This window comes from Scyliorhinus torazame, chromosome 8 (assembly GCF_047496885.1).
Source record: "Scyliorhinus torazame isolate Kashiwa2021f chromosome 8, sScyTor2.1, whole genome shotgun sequence".
NCBI lineage: Eukaryota > Metazoa > Chordata > Chondrichthyes > Carcharhiniformes > Scyliorhinidae > Scyliorhinus > Scyliorhinus torazame.
Window position 1 is genome coordinate 258,054,174 of NC_092714.1, and position 26,324 is coordinate 258,080,497.

At 49.2% G+C, this 26,324-nt stretch overlaps 1 protein-coding gene across 4 annotated transcripts in view; it reads right to left on the minus strand.

The window, feature by feature from the left end:
- Positions 1-26,324, minus strand: part of cyld2 (cylindromatosis (turban tumor syndrome) 2) — a 75,970-nt gene that overhangs the window by 3,454 nt on the left and 46,192 nt on the right. For all 4 annotated transcript variants that reach the window (XM_072515166.1, XM_072515164.1, XM_072515167.1 and 1 more), the window contains 4 exons: positions 24,266-24,395; positions 19,894-20,002; positions 19,246-19,364; positions 1,062-1,266 (listed from right to left, as the gene is read on the minus strand). In XM_072515166.1, the coding sequence (XP_072371267.1) occupies positions 1,062-1,266; positions 19,246-19,364; positions 19,894-20,002; positions 24,266-24,395 (563 nt within the window). The remainder of the gene's footprint in view (positions 1-1,061; positions 1,267-19,245; positions 19,365-19,893; positions 20,003-24,265; positions 24,396-26,324) is intronic.

The following is a 26,324-nucleotide window of genomic DNA, read 5'->3' on the forward strand; positions in this document are numbered from 1 at the left end:
CCCACCAAATAAAGCTGCTCATTGCTCAGTAACTAATAAGTATGGATTTCAGAAAAGGGCAAGCTACAAAGAGATGTTGTAAACACTGACCTAATTTCCACAATGCAGAAAATCAGTTCTACTTTGTATAGTTTTAAATTTGAATTTAGAGGTAATACAAATATGCAAAGAGCTCCCACATCCAGACTGTCGTGTGGCTAATTCTGCTGATCATTAGAGTAGCTTCAATACTATCAGTGAGCTCATTTCCACCCACCCCACGCTTCGAGAACACATTTTTTTGTATTCATTCATGGGATGTGGGCATCACTGGCTGGGCCTGAATCTATTGCCCTTCAACTGAATGGCTTGCTGGGACATTTTAGAGGATATTTAAAGCGTCACCCACATTGCTGTGGATCTGCAGTCACATGTAGGCCAGACCAGGTAAGGACGACAGATTTCCTTCCCTAAAGGACATTAGTGAACCAGATGGGATTTTACAACAAACAACAATGGTTTCATGGTCATCATTAGACTTTTGATTCCAGATTTTTTTTCAATCGATGTGCCATGGTGGGATTTGGTCGCCAGAGAATTATTATCATAGATTATCATAGAATTTACAGTGCAGAAGGAGGCCATTCGGCCCATCGAGTCTGCACCGGCTCTTGGAAAGAGCACCCTATCCAAGGTCAACACCTCCACCCTATCCCCATAACCCAGTGACCCCACCCAACATTAAGGGCAATTGTGGTTACTAAGGGCAATTTATCATGGCCAATCCACCTAACCTGCACATCTTTGGACTGTGGGAGGAAACCGGAGCACCCGGAGGAAACCCACGCACACACGGGGAGGATGTGCAGACTCCGCACAGACAGTGACCTAAGCTGGAATCGAACCTGGGACCCTGGAGCTGTGAAGCAATTGTGCTATCCACAATGCTACCGTGCTGCCCCTGGAGCATTGGTGCTCTGGATTACTCCACCAGGAAGTTCAAATGATTAAATTAGTCAAATATGGATGCAAATGAAGGGGAGGAAGACGAGAATCCAATTTGTGCAATCAATAGAAATTACCAATTCGGTCAGCCATGCTGTCAAAGAAAAGCCAGGAATCTTTGCCGGGCCCATACTTCACAAATGAAACATAATGGCTGGTTTCAATACAAAGCACAGCAAACAGTTCCATCTTGTGTCGTGGAAAAGGGGATTGGACAGAAACGCCTCTCGGATATGGAAATGTTCTGAATTGGTGATCTTTCCTCTCCTTATGGGAATGAACCTGTGGGAAATTCAAGAGAAAAGCTATTAGAACAGTGGTAGCAGGGTGGACTGGACATAATTGAAAACAGCAATCCAACAGGCACACAGCCCGTAGTAACTTGGCTCCTCCACCAGTTAGATACAAACAACAAACGTTTACTTACACAACATGCAACCTTCACAATAGTGCAGCCACGATGCTGCCAGTCTGCCTCCTGGATCGAATGGAGCAAAAGCCTCCGCTCAGCAATTCCGCGCACTAACTGCCAATTGGACGAGCGGGTCACGTGGCCCTTCAGTAGATCACCCCTTAAAGGGCTGGCTACTATATTCCCCCTGAGGTAGTCACCACTGATGTATATATGAGGTGCTTTGTGGTAAGGCCCTGTACTACAGGTACGGTGGCAGTTCCCTGCCTGCTGGCTCCGCCCAGTAGGCGGAGTATAAATGTGTATAAATATCACCAGCTGCTGTAGGAGGCCACGCACCTTCGTGTAATAAAGCCTCGATTGCATCCAACTCTAGTCTTTGTGTAATTGATCGTGCATCAACTTATTACACTAAAGTTTTCAGAGGATGGATCTCCGCATCAAGCCAGATCGCCTGCAGCTGGATCCGCAATCAGGCAACGCCAAAAAGGACTTTGAACATTGGCTAGCATGTTCGAAGCTTACATCAGGTCTGCACCAGACCCAATTCCGGAAGCTCAGAAGATTCAGATCCTCTACACGCGGCTAAGCTCCAACGTCTTTCCACTTACCCAGGACGCGCCGACCTACGAAGATGCCTTGCGCTACTGAAGGAAAACTACGCTCAGCTTACTAACACGCTCTACGCCACACATCCTCTCCACTCGTAGTCAACTTCCTGCTGAGTCAGTGGAAGATTTCTGGCGTGCTCTAATTCCCGTAGTCAGAGTCTGTGACTGTCAGTCCGTCACAGCCACGGAACACTAGAACCTGCTCATGAGAAACGCTTTTGTTATGGGGATAGGGTCCGATTACATCCGCCAGCGCCTCTTAGAAGGGGCCACGCCGATCTCGTGGCAACCAAAAAGCTACCGTTCTCGCTGACGGTCACTTTGCGCAACATCCAGGCCTACACCCCTGGCCATTTGGCCCACCCCTCCTACGCATCGTGGACTCCACAGACGGCCGCCCCATCGGGGACCCCACTCAGCCAACCCCACGCCTGTGCCGCGCAGCAGCCAACCAACACTGGGGGCCCCAAATGTTACTTCTGTGGGCAGCCAAAACACCCCCGACAACGCTGCCCGGCCTGGAGCGCCCTTTGCAAGGCCCGCGGCAATAAGGGACACTTCGCTGTGGTGTGCCAGGCCCGCGCAGTCGCCGCTATAGTTCCAACCACCCCATGTACGGCCAGTAGGCGCCGCCATCTTCCCCTCCCCGGACCACGTGCGGCGCCGCCATCTTGTCCTCCCCTGTGATCATCAGGCGCCGCCATCTTGTTTTTCCCACGACCCGTGGGCGCCGCTCTCTTGTTTGACCCCCACCTCGTGCGGCCCGTGGGCGCCGCCATCTTGTTTGACCCCCACCACGTGCGGCCCGTGGGCGCCGCCATCTTGTCCTCCCCTGTGATCATCAGGCGCCGCCATCTTGTTTTCCCCACGACACGTGCGGCTCGTGGGCGCCGCCATCGTACCATGACCCATGCCTCCCGGGCACCCCGTCCTCTGCCACCATCGACAACCAGCCGCGTCTCACCTCGGTCACTGAGATACCCTCAATTACGACTCAGGAGAGGAGTTTGATAATACAAAGGCTTTAATTACCAGAGAACTAGACAGCTGCCGAGAAGTGAGCTCACTGCACGCTGCCTACTGAACGCAACCTTATATACAGCTTCCTGGGGGCGGAGTCCCCCAAGGTTCCAAACCCGGTCTTAAAGGGGCCTACGCATTAAAGGTACATGTGTATACAGATATCATTCATCACATTCACACCCTGTTTAAAAAAAACGCATAGTCCATCGGGGGTGAAGTGGAATTACAAGTTCAGTCTTTTGGGTAGTCTGATTGCCCGTGTCGACCTACTCAGCTCCGGCGGTGGTGCGGCGGATACGGTCGTCCTCGGTGGTGGTATGGGCTAAATCGCTGGCTTTTAAAGCAGACCAAGGCAGGCCGGTTCGATTCCCGTACCAGCCTCCCCGAACAGGCGCCGGAATGTGGCGACTAGGGGCTTTTCACAGTAACTTAATTCGACAATAAGCGATTTTCATTTTTTAATTTTTCATATCCGGGAGCACGGTTGTTGCTCGCCTCTATGACCCCTTCTTTTAATAGCCGCTGAACCTCAGACTTGATGAAAGTCATGTCTTGGGCACTGTACCGCCGAGTCGTGGTGGCGACGGGCTTACAGTCGAGGGTGAGGTTCGCGAAGAGGGGGATGGTGCAACTTTGAGTGTTGCTAGGCTACATACCGTGAGTGGGGGCAGGGGTCCGCCGAACTTCAGGGTCAGGCTTTTGCACTGAAAGTCCAGACCGAGCAGCAGGGGGGCGCAGAGGTGAGGGAGGACATAAAGTTTAAAACGGGCGTATTTGGCGCCTTGGATAACGAGGTTCGCGACACAATACCCCGTGATTTGGACCGAATGAGACCCAGATGCGAGGGCGATAGTTTGGGAGGCGGGATAGGTGCGCAGGGAGCAGCATCTTACCGTGTCTGGATGGATAAAACTCTCCGTGCTCCCAGAGTCAAAAAGGCAGCAGGTGTCGCGGCCGTTGATTTGAACCTGCATCATTGAGTTTCGCAGGTGCTTCAGCCGAGATTGATCGAGCATGATCGCTCCTAGTTGCGGACAGTCAGAGTCCTCGGTTGAATCGGATTCTCAAAATGGCCGCCGCCACCGTCAGTCGCACGTATTGAGTTTTGAAGATGGGCGCCGCCAAGATGGCCACCCCCATGACTCGCACGAGGCCGATGGCGCGTCAGAAGTAGGCGTGTCCGGCCACCGCGCGGCCGCATTGCGGGGCCTGTGGTCCCGGGAATTTGATTTCTGGGCCCGATGAAACTTTTGTTTCTGGCCTTTGGGCCCAGCCAGGTAGACCTTCGCGAAGTGCCCCTTCTTGCCGCATTCGCCGCAGATAGCGGAGCGGGCCGGGCAACGCTGGCGTGAGTGCTGGCCTTGCCCACAGAAATAGCATTGGGGGCCCCTGGTGTGAGCGGGTCGCCGCGCGGCACAGGCCTGAAGCCTGGCCGAGTCTGGAGGGGATCGAGAGGGATTCGCAAGGTCCGCGGAGTACGTGCAGAGATTATGGTGGGCCGCTTCCAGGGAAGAGGCGAGCGTTACCATGCCTTGGAGGGCCTTCGCTCCGTCTTCTAGGAGCCAATGCCGGATGTACGTGGATCGGATACCGGGCACGAAAGCATCACGAATATGTAAGTTCATGTGGACTTCTGCCGTCACCTCTTTATGGTCGCAGTTCCTGGCGAGCGCGGTGAGTCTTTCCAAGTATTCATCGAGCGTTTCCCCGGAGCGCTGGCGGCAGGGCGCGAGCAAATGTCTGGCGTGTACCTCATTTTTTCGGCTTTACGAAGCGCTTCTGTAGGATTTCGACCGCCATTTTGTACGTCGTAGCTTTCTCGATCACGGAGATAGTCGCTGGCCCACCTGGGCATGTAGACAGCTGCCGAGAAGTGTGTTCACTGCACGCTGCCTACTGTACGTAACCTTATATACAGCTTCCTCGGGGCGGAGCCAGAGGCGGAGTCCCCCAGGGTTCCAAACCCTGTCTTAAAGGGGCCTACGCATTAAAGGTACATATGGCTGGAAGTTGAAAGTCAGGACAGACAGAGTTGTCATCTCTGGTTTGTTGCCGGTGCCACGTGATAGCGAGGCTAGGAATAGGGAGAGAGTGCAGTTGAACACGTGGCTGCAGGAATGGTGTAGGAGGGAGGGCTTCAGGTATTTGGATAATTGGAGCGCATTCTGGGGAAGGTGGGACCTGTACAAGCAGGACGGGTTGCATCTGAACCAGAGGGGCACCAATATCCTGGGAGGGAGGTTTGCTAGTACTCTTCGGGAGGGTTTAAACTAATTTGGCTGGGGAATGGGAACCGGATTTGTAGTCCAGCAACTAAGGTAGCCGATATTCAGGACGCCAAAGCATGTAATGAGGCAGTGGGGAAGGGAACACTGACAAAGGAGAGTATTTGCAGGCACGGAGATGGGTTGAAGTGTGTATACTTCAACGCAAGAAGCATCAGGAATAAGGTGGGTGAACTTAAGGCATGGATCGGTACTTGGGACTACGATGTGGTGGCCATCACGGAAACTTGGATAGAAGAGGGGCAGAAATGGTTGTTGGAGGTCCCTGGTTATAGATGTTTCAATAAGATTAGGGAGGGTGGTAAAAGAGGTGGGGGGGTGGCATTATTAATTAGAGATAGTATAACAGCTGCAGAAAGGCAGTTCGAGGAGTATCACCCTATTGAGGTAGTATGGGTTGAAGTCAGAAATAGGAAAGGAGCAGTCACCTTGTTAGGAGTTTTCTATAGGCCCCCCAATAGTAGCAGAGATGTGGAGGAACAGATTGGGAAACAGATTTTGGAAAGGTGCAGAAGTCATAGGGTGGTAGTCATGGGCGACTTTAACTTCCCAAATATTGAGTGGAAACTCTTTAGATCAAATAGTTTGGATGGGGTGGTGTTTGTGCAGTGTGTCCAGGAAGCTTTTCTTACACAGTATGTAGATTGTCCAACCAGAGGAGGGGCAATATTGGATTTAGTACTGGGTAATGAACCAGGGCAAGTGATAGATTTGTTAGTGGGGGAGCATTTTGGAGATAGTGACCACAATTCTGTGACTTTCACTTTAGTAATGGAGAGGGATAGGTACGTGCAACAGGGCAAGGTTTACAATTGGGGGAAGGGTAAATACGATGTTGTCAGACAAGAATTGAAGTGCATAAGTTGGGAACATAGGCTGGCAGGGAAGGACACAAGTGAAATGTGGAACTTGTTCAAGGAACAGGTGCTACGTGTCCTTGATATGTATGTCCCTGTCAGGCAGGGAAGAGATGGTCGAGTGAAGGAACCATGGTTGACAAGAGAGGTTGAATGTCTTGTTAAGAGGAAAAAGGTGACTTATGTAAGGCTGAGGAAACAAGGTTCAGACAGGGCATTGGAGGGATACAAGATAGCCAGGAGGGAACTGAAGAAAGGGATTAGGAGAGCTAAGAGAGGGCATGAACAATCTTTGGCGGGTAGGATCAAAGAAAACCCCAAGGCCTTTTACACATATGTGAGAAATATGAGAATGACTAGAGCGAGGGTAGGTCCGATCAAGGACAGTAGCGGGAGATTGTGTATTGAGTCTGAAGAGATAGGAGAGGTCTTGAACGAGTACTTTTCTTCTGTATTTACAAATGAGAGGGGCGATATTGTTGGAGAGGACAGCGTGAAACAGATTGGTAAGCTCGAGGAAATACTTGTTAGGAAGGATGATGTGTTGGGCATTTTGAAAAACTTGAGGATAGACAAGTCCCCCGGGCCTGACGGGTTATATCCAAGGATTCTATGGGAAGCAAGAGATGAAATTGCAGAGCCGTTGGCAATTATCTTTTCGTCCTCACTGTCAACAGGGGTGGTACCAGGGGATTGGAGAGTGGCGAATGTCGTGCCCCTGTTCAAAAAAGGAACTAGGGATAACCCTGGGAATTACAGGCCAGTTAGTCTTACTTCGGTGGTAGGCAAAGTAATGGAAAGGGTACTGAAGGATAGGATTTCTGAGCATCTGGAAAGACACTGCTTGATTAGGGATAGTCAGCACGGATTTGTGAGGGGTAGGTCTTGCCTTACAAATCTTATTGAATTCTTTGAGGAGGTGACCAAGCATGTGGATGAAGGTAAAGCAGTGGATGTAGTGTACATGGATTTTAGTAAGGAATTTGATAAAGTTCCCCATGGTAGGCTTCTGCACAAAGTAAGGAGGCATGGGATAGTGGGAAATTTGGCCAGTTGGATAACAAACTGGCTAACCGATAGAAGTCAGAGAGTGGTGGTGGATGGCAAATATTCAGCCTGGATCCCAGTTACCAGTGGCGTACCGCAGGGATCAGTTCTGGGTCCTCTGCTGTTTGTGATTTTCATTAATGACTTGGATGAGGGAGTTGAAGGGTGGGTCAGTAAATTTGCAGACGATACGAAGGTTGGTGGAGTTGTGGATAGTAAGGAGGGCTGTTGTCGGCTGCAAAGAGACATAGATAGGATGCAGAGCTGGGCTGAGAAGTGGCAGATGGAGTTTAACCCTGAAAAGTGTGAGGTTGTCCATTTTGGAAGGACAAATATGAATGCGGAATACAGGGTTAACGGTAGAGTTCTTGGCATTGTGGAGGAGCAGAGAGACCTTGGGGTCTATGTTCATACATCTTTGAAAGTTGCCACTCAAGTGGATAGAGCTGTGAAGAAGGCCTATGGTGTGCTCGCGTTCATTAACAGAGGGATTGAATTTAAGAGCCGTGAGGTGATGATGCAGCTGTACAAAACTTTGGTAAGGCCACATTTGGAGTACTGTGTACAGTTCTGGTCGCCTCATTTTAGGAAGGATGTGGAAGCTCTGGAAAAGGTGCAAAGAAGATTTACCAGGATGTTGCCTGGAATGGAGAGTAGGTCTTACGAGGAAAGGTTGAGGGTGCTAGGCCTTTTCTCATTAGAGCGGAGAAGGATGAGGGGCGACTTGATAGAGGTTTATAAGATGATCAGGGGAATAGATAGAGTAGACAGTCAGAGACTTTTTCCCCAGGTGGAACACACCATTACAAGGGGACATAAATTTAAGGTGAAAGGTGGAAGATATAGGAGGGATATCAGAGGTAGGTTCTTTACCCAGAGAGTAGTGGGGGCATGGAATGCACTGCCTGTGGAAGTAGTTGAGTCAGAAACATTAGTGACCTTCAAGCAGCTGTTGGATAGGTACATGGATTACGGGAAAATTATATAGTGTAGATTTATTTGTTCTTAAGGGCAGCACGGTAGCATTGTGGATAGCACAATTGCTTCACAGATCCATGGTCCCAGGTTCGATTTCGGCTTGGGTCATTGTCTGTGTGGAGTCTGCACGTCCTCCCCGTGTCTGCGTGGGTTTCCTCCGGGTGCTCCGGTTTCCTCCCACAGTCCAAAGATGTGCGGGTTAGGTGAATTGGCCAATGATAAATTGCCCTTAATGTCCAAATTGCCCTTGGTGTTGGGTGGAGGTGTTGAGTTTGGGTGGGGTGCTCTTTCCAGGAGCTGGTGCAGACTCGGGGGGCCGAATGGCCTCCTTCTGCACTGTGGATTCAGTGATAATCTATGATTAATCTAGGACAAAGGTTCGGCACAACATCGTGGGCCGAAGGGCCTGTTCTGTGCTGTATTTTCTATGTTCTATGTTCTATGTATACAGATATCATTCATCACAGTCACGATTGACCAGTCCCGCCTACGCAACCTAGCAACGGCCTCTACCAACATGAAAATCGATGGACATGAGATCTCCTGCCTGCTGGACTCCGGGAGCACCAAGAGCTTCATCCATCCCGATACAGTAAGGCGCTGCTCCCTAGTGGTACACCCCGCCAACCAGAGAATCTGCATGGCCTCTGGGTCCCACTCCGTGGCGATCAGGGGGTACTGCATTGTCACTCTCACTGTGCAGGGCGAGGAGTTCTGCGGCTTCCGCCTCTACATCCTCCCCAACCTCTGCGCTGCCTTGCTACTCGACCTGGACTTCCAGTGCAACCTCCAGAGCCTAACATTGAAATTTGGCGGGCCCTTACCACCCCTTACTGTGTGCGGCCTCGCGACCCTAAAGGTCGACCCACCTTCCCTATTTGCATACTTAACCCCAGATTGCAAACCCGTCGCCACTAGGAGCAGATGGTACAGCGCCCAGGACAGGACCTTCGTCAGGTCCGAAGTCCAGCGACTGCTTCGGGAAGGCATCATCGAGGCCAGCAACAGCCCCTGGAGAGCCCAAGTGGTAGTTGTGAAAACGGGGGAGAAATAGACGTGGACTACAGTCAGACCATCAATAGGTACACGCAGCTCTACACGTACCCCCTCCCACGTATATCTGATATGGTCAATCAGATTGCACTGTACCGGGTCTTCTCAACTGACGACCTAAAATCCGCCTACCACCAGCTCCCCATCCGTAAGGCGGACCGCCCATACACTGCCTTCGAGGCAGATGGCCGCCTTTACCACTTTCTTAGGGCTCCCTTTGGCGTCACCAACGGGGTCTCGGTTTTCCAAATGGAAATGGACCGAATGGTTGACCGGTATGGGCTGCGGGTCACTTTCCCGTACCTAGACAATGTCACCATCTGCGGCCACGATCAGCAGGATCATGACGCCAACCGTGCCAAATTTCTCCACACCGCCACTCTCCTCAACCTAACTTATAACAAGGAGAAGTGCATGTTCAGCACGAACCGCTTAGCCATCCTTGGCTATGTGGTCCAGAACGGAGTTCTGGGGCCCGATCCCGACCGCATGCGCCCTCTCATGGAACTCCCCCAAGGCCCTCAAACGTTGCCTGGGGTGCTTTTCTTACTATGCCCAGTGGGTCCCAAATTATGCGGACAAGGCCCGCCCACTCATTCAATCCACTCTTTTTCCCCTAATGGCCGAGGCTCACCAGGCCTTCAACCGTATTAAGGCTGACATCGGCAAGGCTGTGATGCACGCAGTCGACGAGACTTAACCATTTCAAATTGAGAGCGACGCATCAGACATTGCTCGAGCCGCCACCCTCAACCAGGCAGGCAGGCCCGTGGCATTCTTTTCACGAACCCTTCATGCCTCCGAAATTCGGCATTCCTCCATCGAAAAAGAGGCCCAAGCCATCGTTGAAGCTGTGCAGCATTGGAGGCATTACCTGGCCGGCAGGAAATACACTCTCCTCACTGACCAACGGTCGGTACCTTTCATGTTTAACAACACACAGCGGGACAAGATCAAGAACGATAAAATCTTGAGGTGGAGGATCAAGCTCTCCACCTACAACTACGAGATTTTGTATCGCCCCGGTAAGCTCAACGAGCCCCCCGATGCTCTATCCCGAGGTACATGTGCCAGCGCACAGGTTGACCGACTCCGGACTCTGCACGACAACCTTTGTCACCCGGGAGTCACATGTTTGTACCACTTCATCAAGGCCCGCAATCTGCCCTACTCTGTCGAGGAAGTCAGGGCAATCACCAGAGACTGCCAGGTCTGCACGGAATGCAAACCGCACTTCTACCAGCCAGACCGTGCGCGCGTGGTGAAGGCCTCACGCCCCTTTGAACGCCTCATCGTGGACTTCAAAGGGCCCCTCCCCTCCACCGACCGCAACACGTTCTTCTTCACGGTGGTCGATGAATATTCCAGATTCCCCTTCGCCATCCCATGCCCCGACATGACATCTGCCACCGTCATCAGAGCCCTCAACACCATCTTCGCTTTGTTCGGCTTCCCCGCCTACGTCCACAGCGGCAGGGGATCCTCATTTATGAGCGATGAGCTGCGTCAGTTCCTGCTCAACAAGGGTATCGCTGGAGAATGGGACGGTCTGGAGGGCCATCCAGCTGGCCCTACGGTCCAGAAATCTCCCGGCCTCCCGCTGGCAGGTGGTCCTCCCCGACGCACTGCACTCCATTCGGTCGCTCCTATGCACTGCGACTAACGACACACCCCATTAACGTCGCTTTGCCTTCCCCAGGAAGTCCACCTCCGGGGTGTCGCTCCCGACTTGGCTCGCAGCTCCAGGACCCGTACTCCTCCGTAAACACGTACGCCTCCACAAGGTGGACCCGTTGGTTGAGAGGGTACAGCTACTCCACGCCAACCCACAGTACGCCGACGTAGGGTACCCCGACGGCCGCCAAGATACTGTCTCCCTCAGGGACCTGGCACCAGCTGGTTCCACACACACACACCCCCTCCGGCCCGGCGCCACCCTCCCCTCCCCCGGCGCACCCAGCCGCAACCCTCGCCCCAGGACAATCCATCCTGCCCCTGCCCACGCCCGAGGATAAAGAGGATTTTGGCACGCTCCCGAGTCACCGAAGACCAGACCGACACCGGAATCGCCACCATCACTGCGGCGCTCCCAACGGCAGATCAAGGCTCCGGACCGACTGAACCTGTAACTTGATCAGGACTCTTAAAAAAAAAAAATCACCCTTCTGTATAACTTTCCTCCACCCCCGCTGGACTCAAATTTTTTTTCCTGTACTTTAAAACATCTACTTGTATATAGCTCTCCACCACCATCGCCGGACTCAATTTTAACAGGGGGTGAATGTGGTAGTCACCACTGATGTATATATTAGGTGCTTTGTGGTAAGGCCCTGTACTACAGGTACGGGGGTAGTTCCCTGCCTGCTGGCTCCGCCCAATAGGCGGAGTATAAATATGTGTGCTCCTCGTACAGCAGCCATTTTGCCAGGTGCTGTAGGAGGCCACACATCTTCATGTAATAAAGCCTCGATTGCATCCAACTCTCGTCTTTGTGTAATTGATCGTGCATCACCCCCCCAAAAAAAACTCCTTAATACAGAGAATAATAGTTAATTTATCCAGTTCTCCATAATTAACAATAATGCATCTTTTTAACGAGACCATCAAAACGTCAGTCTAGCTGGTGGCTTCCGCTTCCTCGTAGAACGGCACAACTCCACTGACTGGGGTGCTTCTGTTGTGGCATTCTGTAGAAATGGTCATGCCAGGTCTCTCTTCCAGAACAGAGGCTTCACCCTCCTCTGTTTCAGTCAGAACAATACTCTTGTCTGTCACGGGCAGATTGGAAATTTCACTTCTCGGGTAGCCAACACCATCTCCAGCTGGCAATAACGAATCAGGCTATAGCACTAGTTCTTGGGATGACTCGCGCCCATGCAGATGGTCCACATATTTTCTCAAAATCCTGCCTTGTACCGGTGCCTCTTTTATTGCCCTTACCTTGCCCTCCAAAGGTTGCAGTCCCTGCGCATCACATGGTAACAGTCATCAATATGGGGTGGCACTGCTGCCTCACAGCGCCAGGGTCTTGGGTTCAATTCCAGCCTGGGGTGACTGTCTGCGTGGAGTTTGCACGTTCTCCCAGTGTCTGCGTGGGTTTCCTCCGGGTGCTCCGGTTTCCCCTCCACAGCCCAAAGATGTGCAGGTTAGTGGGGTTGGCCACGCTAAATTGCCTCTTAGTGTCCAAAACGTTAGGTGGGGTTACTGGGTTGCGGGGATGGGGTCGAGGCATGGGCTTAAGTAAGGTGTTCTTTCCAAGGGCTGGTGCAGACTCAATGGGCCAAATGGCCTCCTTCTGCATTATAGGGATTCTATGAATATTCTGTTCAAATATACAATGACTGGATAGTCAGGTGCTCTTTCCTAGGGTAGGAGAGTCAAGTACTAGGGAACATGAGTTTAAAATGCATGGGGAAAAGTTTAGAATAGATGTGCGAGGCAAGTTTTTTTACACAGAGGGTGGTAAATATATGGAACTCGCTGCCTGGGGTGGTCGTGGGAGCAGGTACGATAGTGGCATTTAAGGGGCATCTGGACAAATATATGAATATATGAATAGAGTGGGAATGGATACAGACTCCATAAGTGCATGTGGTTTTAGTTTAGGCAGGGACCGTGGACGGTGCAGGCTTGGACGGCCGAAGGGCCTGTTCCTGTGCTGTATTGTTCTTTGACACGCAGTAAACCTTGTAACAAACTTTCCATGATTCTTTGAAATATGGCTCAAGCCAATGAAACAGCAAAGGGCAAGAATGTATACTGATATAATCCTTAATGCGTATTAATAGTCAGGTATCGGACTTCACGTGGCGGCCATGGAGGAGCAGGTCGCACATTTGATAGCTCCCGCCTGTGACGGACTTTTAGACCTTTTTTTCTGGATTTTATGGGATAAATCAGTGAAGAGTGAGACAGGAAGGAGAAATTCCCCTCCGGTGTATGGAGAATTGGACCAGAAGTGGCTGGGTGAGAAGACAAAGTCCTATAAGGAAGACGCAAGCAGAGCTGGTAACGTGGGAAAGCATGGCGGAGGGCAAGGGCCACGGGGAGACGGCACAGTGGTCGACGCAGCAGCTGGTGAAGTTTTTTGAAGATTGCTTCGCCAAGCTGAAGGATACGCTGGACCTGATTAAGGCTTCGATTGATCAAGTTATGCAGAACCAAGAGACCTGCGGGAGAGCGATCCAGGAGGTGGAGAAAAAGGTGTCCGAGCACAAGGAGTACATAACCGTGCTGGAGACCAAGGTGGAGATGATGAACGACAGCCAGAAAAGAATGCAGGAGAAGCTGGAGGACCTGGAGAACATGTCCAGGAGGCAGAATCTTAGAATTGTCGGCCTCCCTGAAGGCAGTGAGGGATCGGATGCGAGGACTTATGTGACAGACATGCTGGAGAGCTTGATGGAGGCTGAGGCATTCCCTCGGCCTCTGGAAGTGGTTAGAGCGCACAGAGCCCTCGCGAGGAAGCCCCAAGCGAACGAGCCGCCAAGGGCCATGGTGGTATGCTTTCACCGTTTCCTGGACAAGGAACACGTTCTGCGGTGGGCCAAGAAAAAACGGAGCAGCAAGTGGGAGAACTGTGAGCTGCGCATTTATCAGGACCTGGGCGCGGATCTGGCCAAGAGGCTTTAATCGGGCAAAAACGGCCCTCTTTAAGAAGGGGGTAAAGTTTGGGATGCTGTACCCAGCCCGTTTGTGGGTCACACATGAGGAACGGGACTTCTACTTTGAAACACCAGACAAAGTATGGATTTTTATTTAAAAAAAGAGGCTGGAGGCGAATTAAAAGACACTGAAGCCTTGGAGAAGTACTGTGGCGGCGATTTGTTGTGCTGGGCTGTATAAACATAAGTAGTGCTATGTGTCATAAGGGGCTGTTTGGATGGCTAAAGGTAACTTTGTCTTGCAGGGAGCTGGTTAGAGGGGGGATGGGCTTTGGGGTTGGTTCTGCTTTTTGGGTGATTCTTTTTCTAAAGTGGCTGTTTCTTCACTGTTATTTTTAATGTTTGTTTACTGGGGAATGTGATGCTTTTAAAATGCTTGTCCATGTGGGGGAGAGAGGAGAGAACAATGGGGAGACAGACTGCTTGGTGACATGGGTGGGCGCTATCAAGTTAGCATGGATCAATTGACTCTTGGAAGCGCAGTGGGGGGTGGACAGGTGTTAAGCTGGAGCTTGACTTGGGGGGTTGGGTTTCTAGTGTTGTTGCTGGGGGGGGGGGGGGGGGGAGGGAGCTGCTTTGCTGACAGTGGAGGAACTGTTACTAGGGGACAAATGGGAGGTCGGGTACGGGGACTGCCCGAGGGGGGCTCAAGGAGGCGGGTAATGGCTAGTCGGCGGAGCGGCTGGTTAAGAGGGCTCGTGTGTTTGCACATTTAAGGGAGCTGAAGGCGGATGTGGCAATGCTACAAGAGACCCACCGAAAGGTTACAGACCAGACGAGATTGAGAAAGGGGTGGGTCAGCCAAGTATTTCACTCAGGCCTGGACTCAAAGACCAGGGGGGTAGCGATCTTGATCAACAAATGAGTGGCATTCGAGGCAGGGAGAATCGTGCCAGACACGGGGGGTAGGTACACAATGGTGAGTGGGAAGCTGGAGAGGGCGTGGGTGGTACTCGTGAACATATATCCTCTGAATTGGGACAATGTGGAATTTATGAGGCAGGTTTTAGGTAACATCCCAGACTTCGGTTCACATAACCTGATCATGGGAGGAGACTTTAACACAGTCATTGATCCAGAATTGGACCGGTCAAAATCCAGGACAGGGAGGAGGCCGGCTGCGGCAAAGGAATTGAAGGGTTTTATGGAACAGATGGGGGGAGTAGACCCATGGAGGTTTGCACGGCCAAGGGTGAAGGAGTTTTCCTTTTTCTCACATGTCCACAAGGTATACTCTCGCATCGACTTTTCTGTTCTGAGCAGGGCGCCGGAGGTGGTGGAGACTGAGTACTCGGCAATCACAGTGTCGGATCATGCCCTGTTTGGGTGGATCTACGGATTAGTGTGGAGAGGGGGGAACGCCCGCTTTGGAGACTGGATGTGGTATTGCTAGCGGACGAAGCGATCTGTGGGCGGGTTAACAAGTCCATCCAGGACTACCTGGAAACAAATGATAAAGGGGAGGTCTCCGCAGCGACGGTTTGGGAAGCTCTGAAGGCAGTAGTCAGAGGGGAATTAATCTCGATACGGGCCCACAGAGAAAAGGTGGAATGGGCTGAGAGGGATAGATTAGTGGAGGAGATACTCCAGGTGGACAGGAGATACTCGGAGATCCCCTGATGCGGGGCTACTGAGGGAGCGGCGGAGGTTACTGGCGGAGTTTGGGCTGTTGACCACAGGGAAAGCGGTGGAACAGTTGAGGAAGGCATGAGTAGGCAAGATTTATGAGTACGGGAAAAGGCTAGCAGAATGTTGGCGCACCAGCTCAGGTAAAGGGAGGCGGCCAGGGAGATAGGTAAAGAGTAGAGGCGGGAATACTGTCCTGGGCCCAGCGAGGGTGAGCGAGGTGTTTAAGGACTTTTACAGTAAATTATGTGAATCGGAACCCCCGGCTGGGGTGGAGGGGATGAGGCAGTTTTTGGAGGTTCCCGAGGGTAGATGAGGATCTGGTGGAAGAGCTGGCAGCCCCAACTGAGATTGAGGAAATAATCAAGGGGCTGGAGGGCATGCAGTCGAGCAAGGCCCTGGGGCCTGACGGCTACCAGTGCAATTGTATAAGAAGTTTTCAGAGATATTGAGCCCACTGCTAGTGAGGACATTTAATGAAGCAAGAGAGAAGGGAGTCCTCCCCCCAACAATATCGCAGGCCTCGATTTCATTGATCCTGAAACGGGAGAAGGATCCGGAGCGATGCAGGTCAATTTCTCTACTGAATGTGGATGCCAAACTGCTGGCTAAGATACTGGCCACAAGGATACAGGACTGTGTCCCGGGGGTGATGGGGAAGACCAGACGGGATTTGTAAAGGGCAGGCAACTCAATGTCAATGTTCAAAGGCTTTTAACTGTTATTATGATGCTCTCAGAAGGAGAGGAGGTGGAGGTGTGGGTAGCGATGGATGCGGAGAAGGCTTTTGATTGGGTTGAGTGGGATTACTTGTGGGAGGCGCTAGGAAGGTTTGGGCTTGGCGAGGGCGTCATTGACTGGGTACGGTTGCTCTATGAGGCACCAGTAGCGAGTGTGCGTACGAACCGGCTGAGGTCGGGGTACTTTAAAGTACACCGAGGGACGAGGCAAGGGTGCCCCCTCTCCCTGTTACTGTTTGCTCTGGCCATAGAGCCATTGGCCCCTAGGAACTGGAAAGGGCTGGTTCGGGGCGGGGGGGGGGGGGGGGGGGGCAATTTTTCGGGGTATAAATTGAACATGGGGAAAAGCGAGATGTTTGCGATCCAGGCAAGAGGACAGGAGAAGAGACTGGGAGTGCTGCCGCTTAGAATGGTAGGGAAGAGCTTTTGATATCTGGGAATCCAGGTGGCCCGGGAATGGGAGGTACTGCACAAGTTAAACGTATCCTGGTTGGTAGAACAAATGGAAGGGGACTTTAAGAGATGGGACATGCTCCCGCTATCACTGGCGGGGAGGGTACAGGCCGTGAAAATGACGGTCCTCCCCAGATCTCTGTTTGTCTTTAAGTGCCTCCCCATCTTCATCCCAAAGGCTTTTTTCAAGTGGGTGAATAAGGTTATTTTGGGCTTTGTGTGGGCGGGTAAAACCCCACGAGTGAAGAAAGTGTTGCTGGAGCGCAGTCGGGGGGAGAGTGGGTTGGCGCTGCCGAACTTCTGCAATTATTATTGGGCGGGTAATATAGCCATGATCACGAAGTGGGTAGTGGGGGAGGGGTCGGCATGGGAGCAGACGGAGGCGACGTCATGCAAAGACACCAGTTTGGGAGCAGTGATAACGGCACCTCTTCCGTTCTCGCCGGCCCGATACTCCACAAGTCCGGTGGTAGTGGCGGCTCTGAGAATCTGGGGGCAATGGAGGAGATATAATAATCATCGGTTTGTACTGGGTAGGCTAGATGGTGGGTTCCGGAGTTGGCAAAGGGCAGGAATTAGAAGGATGGAGGATCTATATACAAATTGGAGCTTTCCCAGCTTGAAAGCCTTGGAGGATAAATTTGAATTGCCAGCAGGGAACAAGTTTAGGTATTTGCAGGTGCTCGACCTCCTGAGAAAACAGGTGCCGGTCTTTCCGCTGCTGCCGCCACGGGGGATACAGGATAGAGTAGACTCCAGTACCTGGGTGGGAGAGGGGAAGGTCTCAGATATTTACCAGGAGCCTTCGAGGCGGAGGAAACTCCGGTGGAGGAGCTTAAGGGCAAGTGGGAGGACGAGCAAGGAGGAGAGATAGAGGCGGGTCTGAGGGCGGGTGCCCTAAGCAGGGTAAATATCTCCTCATCATGTGCCAGGCTCAGCCTGATACAATTTAAGGTAGTCCACCGGGCACACATGACAGTGGCGAGGATGAGCAAGTTTTTCGGGGTAGAGGATAGGTGTGTGAGGTGCGCAGGAAACCCAGCAAATCATGTCCACATGTTTTGGGCATGCCCGAAGCTTAGAGGGTTTTGGCAGGGTTTTGCTCAGGCAATGTCCACGGTGTGGTGCCGAGTCCGGAGGTAGCGATCTTTGGAGTGTCGGAAGATCCAGGAGCTCAGGGGGCGAAAGAGGCTGACGTCTTGGCCTTTGCCTTCCTGGTAGCCCGGAGACGGATCTTGTTAATGTGGAGGGACTCGAAGCCCCCGAGTGTAGAGACCTGGGTTAGTGACATGGCTGGGTTTCTCAGTCTCGAGAAAATAAAGTTTGCCTTAAGAGGGTCAATGTTAGGGTTCTCCCGGAGGTGGCAGCAGTTTGTCAACTTTCTCGGGGAAAATTAAAATGTCAGCAGATGCAGTATTCCGGGGGGGGGGGGTTGTTGTTTTATGGTTGGGATGTGTGAAGATTGAGATGGGGGGAGAAATGTTTATTATACCATGTTGAGATCATTGTCTATGTTATTTTTATAAACATTTTCAAATGCCTTAATAAAATATATATATTTTTTAAATAGTCAGGTATCCTCTGGAAGCATCATCCAACTCGAACTGTTGTTGATAAACATGACTCGTATCTAATTTCACATATGAATGTCCTCCAGCCAGTCTTGCATATAAATCCTCTATCTTTGGGTTATCTGCCCAGCTTTGCTGCTTAATTTACTGTTAATTATAATCCCCGCAGATGCAGATTGTCTTATCTGGCTTAATAACAGGTACTCCGGGTGCTCCGGTTTCCTCCCACAAGTCCCGAAGGACGTGCCATTAGGTGAATTGGATATTCTGAATTCTCCCTCTGTGTACCCAAACAGGCGCCGGAGTGTGGCGACTAGGGGCTTTTCACAGTAACTTCATTGCAGTGTTAATGTAAGCCTACTTGTGACAATAAAGATTATTATAAACAAGCTTGCACTGTGAGCGTTTGAGTCCTGCACACGCTTAGCAATATCGCTTTCTTCTTAACCTCCTCCTCAATTCTGTTTTCTCTGAAGAAACAGTCTAGTCGCTCAACATACCGCAACGAATGTTCAGCCAGGCATCGAAGGATCCATTCTAACGAAGACAAGCATATCTGCAGCTATCTTATACTTCGCAAGCTTGACTTCGACTGCACCAGGTTCTGAGTTGATGATGGTTCTGAGTTGATGATCTTGCAAGTGCACTTGCTGCTTTCTTTTACCTCATCACCAAATGTAGAAACTTGGGCTCCACCAATTAGGTACAAACAATGAACATTTATTGACACAACATGCTATGTACAGAGTAGTATAGCCACGATGCTGCCAGCCTGCCTCCTGGATCGAACCGAGCAAAGGTCCGCGCTCTGCTCGGCGATTCCACGCGCCAACTACTGAATGATCAAGCGGGTCACATGATCCTTCAGAAGATCGCCCCTTAAAGGGGCCAGCTACCACACAAACTATTCACTTTAACTTTTTAAAATCTAGTGTTATTACCTGATTGTTGCAAACGTAGCAGTATTGTTTTATGGCACCTGGATTAAGAGTCGGGTCCAGAAGACACTGAGCACATTCATACTCTGCCACTTCTCCACAAATGAAGCACTGTCTCAGAGCTGCAAGTAACCAAATGCCATAGTTCTTACACAATTTAAAGTGTATAATTAACCAATACAACTTTTGACAAATTTAATATCACTCCCGCACAACTCTGTAACATTGTGTTCCTCACTGTGGTGGGTCTAATACTGACAGTGGGATGGGACATACCAGGCAATGAAAGTACAAGAGTCGGAGATTTTGGATGATCGACATCTGTGCAGAATAACCTGCAGAGTGGATTATAAGACCAATTGCCTAATTTATGGTGTTCATAATATAAAATATGTGACGACAAACGTTATTTCAATCTCTATACTGTATGTGACAGCCATGCAAAATCTAATAGGCTCTGTCTTATTACACTGGCTGTGCTATAATTATGTTGTTCATTTAGTGCAGCATTAATACTAGCAAAGCACAGCATGACACGTTTCCATTTGCTGCTAGTTGATTCACTTGTATAATTACACGTCATTAAGCAAAAGGAACAATATTGTCCTGTAACACGAGTGGCAGAATCACTAACATGGAGCTGATACTTGCCGTTATTAAGTAAATCTGTGATATCTAATTCCAGCGAGGGCATGATCTTTTTGAACATTTTAAACTGTTTTCCGAACCGTGGCATCTGAACCAGTAGGCACAGCGGAATCTGAAATAGAGACAATGCCAAACATAGTTTCAGAGGATCTCAGCAAGTATCACCACAGCTCAAGGCCAACAAATTAGATAACTCTCCCAGTGTTTGGGTGGGTTTCGCCCCCACAACCCAAAGATGTGCAGGCAAGGTTGATTGGCCACGCTAAATTGCCCCTTAATTGAAAAAAATTAATTGGGTACTCTAAATTTATTTTAAAAAACAAGTTAGATGCCAAGTTCAAATCTTTGCTGCACTACCCCAATGTGCCTCACCTCCAGCCTCAAGACACTAAACCCCCCCCATCCTTCACTGCACTATGTAGCACTTCAAATATCCACACAAGTCGGGCAGCACGGTGGCGCAGTGCTCACGGCGTCGAGGTCTCAGGTTCGATCCCGGCTCTGGGCCACTGTCCGTGTGGAGTTTGCACATTTTCCCCATGTTTGAATGGATTTCGCTCCCACAACCAATGGTGTGCAGGCTAGGTGGATTGGCCACACTAAATTGCCCCTTTATTTGGGGGTGTAGGAGAAAACAAATTCCCTAAATTGTACATACACAGGGATGAGATGCTGATCCTATCGATCTGGGAATAATTTAACTTGAGCCTCAGTGATATAACGAAAAATGTAACATATTAAGATACAAATGCTTTTAAAACCATAAGCAAAGTGAAATACATTATAATATACCAGGCCTATGACAGCACATAAAAAGGTTCTTTCATAAACAATAAAAATAAATAAAAGCCAATAAACATATGATATGACACAAATGATTTTAATAAGAGATGTTTTTATGATCAGAAAGTACAAACAGCATTGAGGCAAATGTGCTCTAAATTCAAATTATCTGATAACTCAATTTTTAGCCCCATGTAATATTGCATTGCTTTCTTCAAATCAGTAGTTCAAACCAGGGGTTTCCAAACCGAGTTCCGTGAAACAAGAGCCTCCCAGTGGTTCAGAGCCAAGTCGGGCTGATCGATAGCATTTGGGTTTTGTGTTGTTTCCAATGCATCCAATCAAAAGCTGGCTTCTCCAGAGCTATAACCAGCACAAAACATAAATTGTATTGATCAGGGTGAATGTGGCTAACTGAGAAAAGGTTGGTTTCGAGCCTCGGAGGGAGGTGTAGCATGTGAGAGGATGAGTGCACGCGAGAGAGAGGATGAGTGTGTGAGGATGATTGAGTGATTGAGGAAGGGTGAGTGTGTGAGAGAGAGAGAGAGAGAGGGGATGAGTGTGTGTGAGGATGTGAGAGAGGATGAATGTGTGTGTGTGAGAGAGAGAATGAGTGTGTGTGGATGAGTGAGAGAGAGAGGAAGGGTGAGTGTGTGTGAGAGGGTGCGTGTGTTCGCGTATGAGAAAGGATGAGTGTGTGTGAGTGTGAGATGCATAAGGTGTTAGTGAGGCCACACCTGGAGTATTGTGTTCAATTTTGGTCTCCTTACTTGAGAAAGGACGTACTGGCATTGGAGGATGTGCAGGGGAGATTCACTAGGTTAATCCCAGAGCTGAAGGGGTTGGATTACGAGGAGAGGTTGAGTAGACTGGGACTGTACTCGTTGGAATTTAGAAGGATGAGGGGGGATCTTATAGAAACATATAAGATTATGAAGGGAATAGATAGGATAGATGCGGGCAGGTTGTTTCCACTGGCGGGTGAAAGCAGAACTAGGGGGCATAGCCTCAAAATAAGGGGAAGTAGATTTAAGACTGAGTTTAGGAGGAACTTCTTCACCCAAAGGGTTGTGAATCTTTGGAATTCCTTGCCCAGTGAAGCAGTAGAGGCTCCTTCATTAAATGTTTTTAAGATAAAGATAGATCGTTTTTTGAAGAATAAAGGGATTAAGGGTTATGATGTTCTGGCCGGAAAGTGGAGCTGAGTCCACAAAAGATCAGCCATGATCTCATTGAATGGTGGAGCAGGCTCGAGGGGCCAGATGGCCTACTCCTGCTCCTAGTTCTTATGTTCTTATGATGAGAGGGTGTGTGTGTGATAAAGAGAGAGCGAGAGAGAGAGAATGAATGAATGTGTGTGTGAGAGAATGAATGTGTGTGTGTGAGAGAGTGAGTGAATGAGTGGATGCGTGTTTGTGTGTGAGAAGGGATGAGTGTGTGTCAGAGAGAGAGAGAGTGGATGAGTGTGTGTGTGAGAGAGTGAGAGAGAGAGAGAAAGAGGGAGGATGAGTGTGTGTGTGTGTGTGTGAATGAGTGAGTGTGTGAAGAGGCGTGAGAGACCAGCATTCCAGCAGCACTCTTCCCATTGAACCATAGAACCGCAACACTCAAGAACAAAGAAAAGTACAGCACAAGAACAGGCCCTTCGGCCCTCCAAGCCTGTGCCGAACCATGCTGTCCGTCTAATCTTCTACACTTCCGGGGTCCGTATCCCTCTATTCCCATCCTATTCATGTATTTGTCAAGATGCCCCTTAAACGTCACTATCGTCCCTGCTTCCACCACCTCCTCTGGCAACCATCCTGGTAAATCTCTTCTGCACCCTCTCTAAAGCCTCTACATCCTTCTGGTAGTGTGGCGACCAGAATTGAACACTATACTCCAAGTGTGGCCTAACTAAGGTTCTATACAGCTGCAACATGACTTGCCAATTTTGATACTCAATGCCCCGGCCAATGAAGGCAAGCATGCCGTATGCCTTCTTGACTACCTTCTCCACCTGTGTTGCCCCTTTCAGTGACCTGTGGACCTGTACACCTAGATCTCTCTGTCAATACTCTTGAGGGTTCTATCATTCACTGTATATTCCCTACCTGCATTAGACCTTCCAAAATGCATTACCTCACATTTGTCCGGATTAAACTCCATCTGCCATCTTTCCGCCCAGGTCTCCAAACGATCTAAATCCTGCTTTATCCTCTGACAGTCCCCATCGCTATCCGCAATTCCACCAATCTTTGTGTCGTCCGCAAACTTACTAATCAGACCAGTTCCATTTTCCTCCAAATCATTTATATATACTACGAGTAGCAAAGGTTCCAGCACTGATCCCTGTGGAACACCACTGGTCACAGCCCTCCAATTAGAAAAGCATCCTTCCATTGCTACTCTCTGCCTTCTATGACCTAGCCAGTTCTGTATCCGCCTTGCCAGCTCACCTCTGATCCTGTGTGACTTCACCTTTTGTACCAGTCTGCCATTGGGGGACCTCAGCAATTTCCTCTCTTGCTTCCTTCAGTATTCTGGGGTAGATCCCATCAGGCCCTGGGGACTTATCCACCTTAATATTTTTCAAGATGCCCTCATCTTTTTGGATCTCAATATGACCCAGGCTATCTACACACCCTTCTCCAAACTCAACACCCACCAATTCCTTCTCTTTGATGAATACTGATGCAAAATATTCATTTAGTACCTCGCCCATTTCCTCTGGCTCCACACACAGATTCCCTCCCCTGTCCTTCAGTGGGCCAGCCCTTTCCCTGGCTACCCTCTTGCTTTTTGTGTACGTGTAAAAAGCCTTGGGATTTTCCTTAACCCTATTTGCCAGTGACTTTTCGTGACCCCTTTTAGCCCTCCTGACTCCTTGCTCAAGTTCCTTCCTACTTTCCTTATATTCCACACAGGCTTCGTCTGTTCCCAGCCGTCTAGCCCTGACAAATGCCTCCTTTTTCTTTTTGACGAGGTCTACAATATCTCTCGTTATCCAAGGTTCCCGAAATTTGCTGTATTCATCCTTCTTCCTCACAGGAATATGCCGGCCCTGAATTCCTTTCAACTGACTCCTCCCATTAAAACCTACAAAAAGGTTAAGGCCAAGTACATTTTCTTAATAAGAGAACTTTTTAATTATAATAAAAGTATACATATAAGTAATAAGAAAAAGCTTCCATAAATTAAGTTTGGGTATGTTTGCACCTATTGCACAAAAACAGTCATTTTTTAATGGCTTGGCTCTTCAACACAATAATGTTTCTCAGGGGCTCCTTCAGTGCTCAAGAGGTCAAAAGGGTTCCACGGTTGGAAAAGTTTGGGAAACCCTGATTTAAACAATCGTAGTGCACAATAAACACACTATTTGGAATAGACTATGTTTTGAGGGGTGCTTTTAAGTTCTAAAATACAAGTTACGTGTACCATATGGAAGGTAGGTCACTAAGCAATAATGACGTGTATTAAGATCAATAAGGTTTTATTTCCGACATAAATCAGTATTACGCAGGGCTACACAGAAAAATGTGCTCGACGCTTAAAAGATCAAAAAGTAAATAGAGGTCTCAACATTTTGGGGGGAAAAGAGACTGTGACCAACCTCTTCGAATTTTAAATCACAAGAGAGAAAAGATCTCTCCAGGAGCAACTGGACTGTTGGCACATTCAGTTTCTCATCTTTCTCCAGGATTATCTGATAACAGTAGCTCTCTTGAATTTTCTGGCCTGACCTACGCAGTGCAAAAGAATAATAATGTTACACAAATCTCTTGGGCTCCTATGAATAAGTATAGCCAACGTAAGGCAACCATAAATAGCACTATTAAAATGACCAGGTTCAAGATCTGTAGGTTGGGTTGGAATCTCTGAAAACTGAATTAGAAGGCATCGACCAAGATGGCACACTGTTTCAACCTGCAACATGTGTCACAAGTGAGGAGCCACATGGCGCACCACAACAGGAACAGTTGTCAATTCTAGTCCAGGTCACAAGGGAAATATGAGAAGAAAGTTAGGATCCCCAGAACAAGCTGTCCGCCTGCCCTATGATTGCTACCTGGCCTACACAGATTTGAAAAGAAAATACTGCCAGTTTTCAAAATTTGCATCACCACTACAAGAAAATATGATCAAAGTGACAACTTTTCAGTACAAATTGTGAGAACAGAAATTCAACATCTAATCTCCAAAACGCTGGGCTCCAAGCAAATTCCAATTAATACACAGAAAACTATTCTTTTTTAAAATAAATTTAGAGTACCTAATTCATTTTTTCCCCCAATTAAGGTGCAATTTAGTGTGGCCAATCCACATAGCCTGCACATCTTTGGGTTGTGGGGGCAAAACCCACGCAAACACGGGGAGAATGTGCAAACTCCAGACGGACAGTGACCCAGAGCTGGGATCGAACCTGGGACCGTGGCGCCGTGAGGCACCAGGGCTAACCCACTGCGCCACCGTGCTGCCCCCAGAAAACTATTCTAATAGGAGTAAGCTCCTTGCACTTATTTGAATGAATAAATTTACCTACACAAAATTGAATTTCAACGGCTATGGTGCAGATTCGATGGTCAATGATGAATGTCACTGACCTTGAAGAAAGCTGACCACAAGGATCTAGGAATCGCTGTTCCATGAATTTCATCCCTCCCTGAAGTCAGTTTGTTCTGGCGCCAAGTCAAGAGAATTTCCAGATGCCCAGTGATGCCATCAAGCAGCGTAAACAGTCAATCACATTGAAAAGGTCTCAGGCAACAAACCCGGAAGTACATGATTATCCCTCATTTTTAATTTGACAGGGAGGGACATAAACAATTGAGAAACAATTTGGGAGCGGCGGGGCGGCACAGTGGTTAGCATTACTGCCTCACAGCTCCAGGGACTCGGGTTCAATCCCGGCCTTGGATGACTGTCTGTGTGGAGATTGCACTTTCTCCCTGTGTCTGCATGGGTTCCTTCCAGGTGCTCTGGTTTCCTTCCACAGTCCAAAGATGTGCAGGTTAGGTGGATTTGCCATGCTAAATTGCCCCTTAGTGTCTAAAACATTTGGAGGGGTTACTGGGTTACGGGGATAGGGTGGAGGCGTGGGCTTAAGTAGAGTGCTCTTTCCAAGGACCGGTGCAGACTTGATTGGCCCAATGGCCACCTTCTGCACTGTAAATTCTATGAATTTATAAATCCACATGGGACTACGGTAGAAGCTAAAATATCACAAGTTATAAAAAAAGTGAAATTATCACAATTGAGAAATCCACAATATAAAGATAGTGAGAGGTTTTTCAGCAGCAATCACTTAAAACTCAGCTATACCTCATCAGCAGGACACAATTTTTTCAAGGGTTTTTACAGTAAGATTAATAAGGATATAAAAGCAATTTTTTTGTCAGTTTAGTCATTTGTACTCAAGTACAGTCTGAGGGGACTTATCAGCTCTGGAGATATGTAGAATTACAGACAGCAACTTCTCCATTGCTGCATTTAACTGCATATGGACTCCTCTGACTCCTCAAACTGACAGCAAATTCTGGAGTAACAAAGAAATCCTGGTAGCTTTACCCTCCGTACAAACCCCAAAATCCGTGTCTCTAGTTTCCCACTATGGCTTATTGCTTTAGAGTTATTCTTAGCAGCCTATTATCACCAGATATCTCACAAACCCT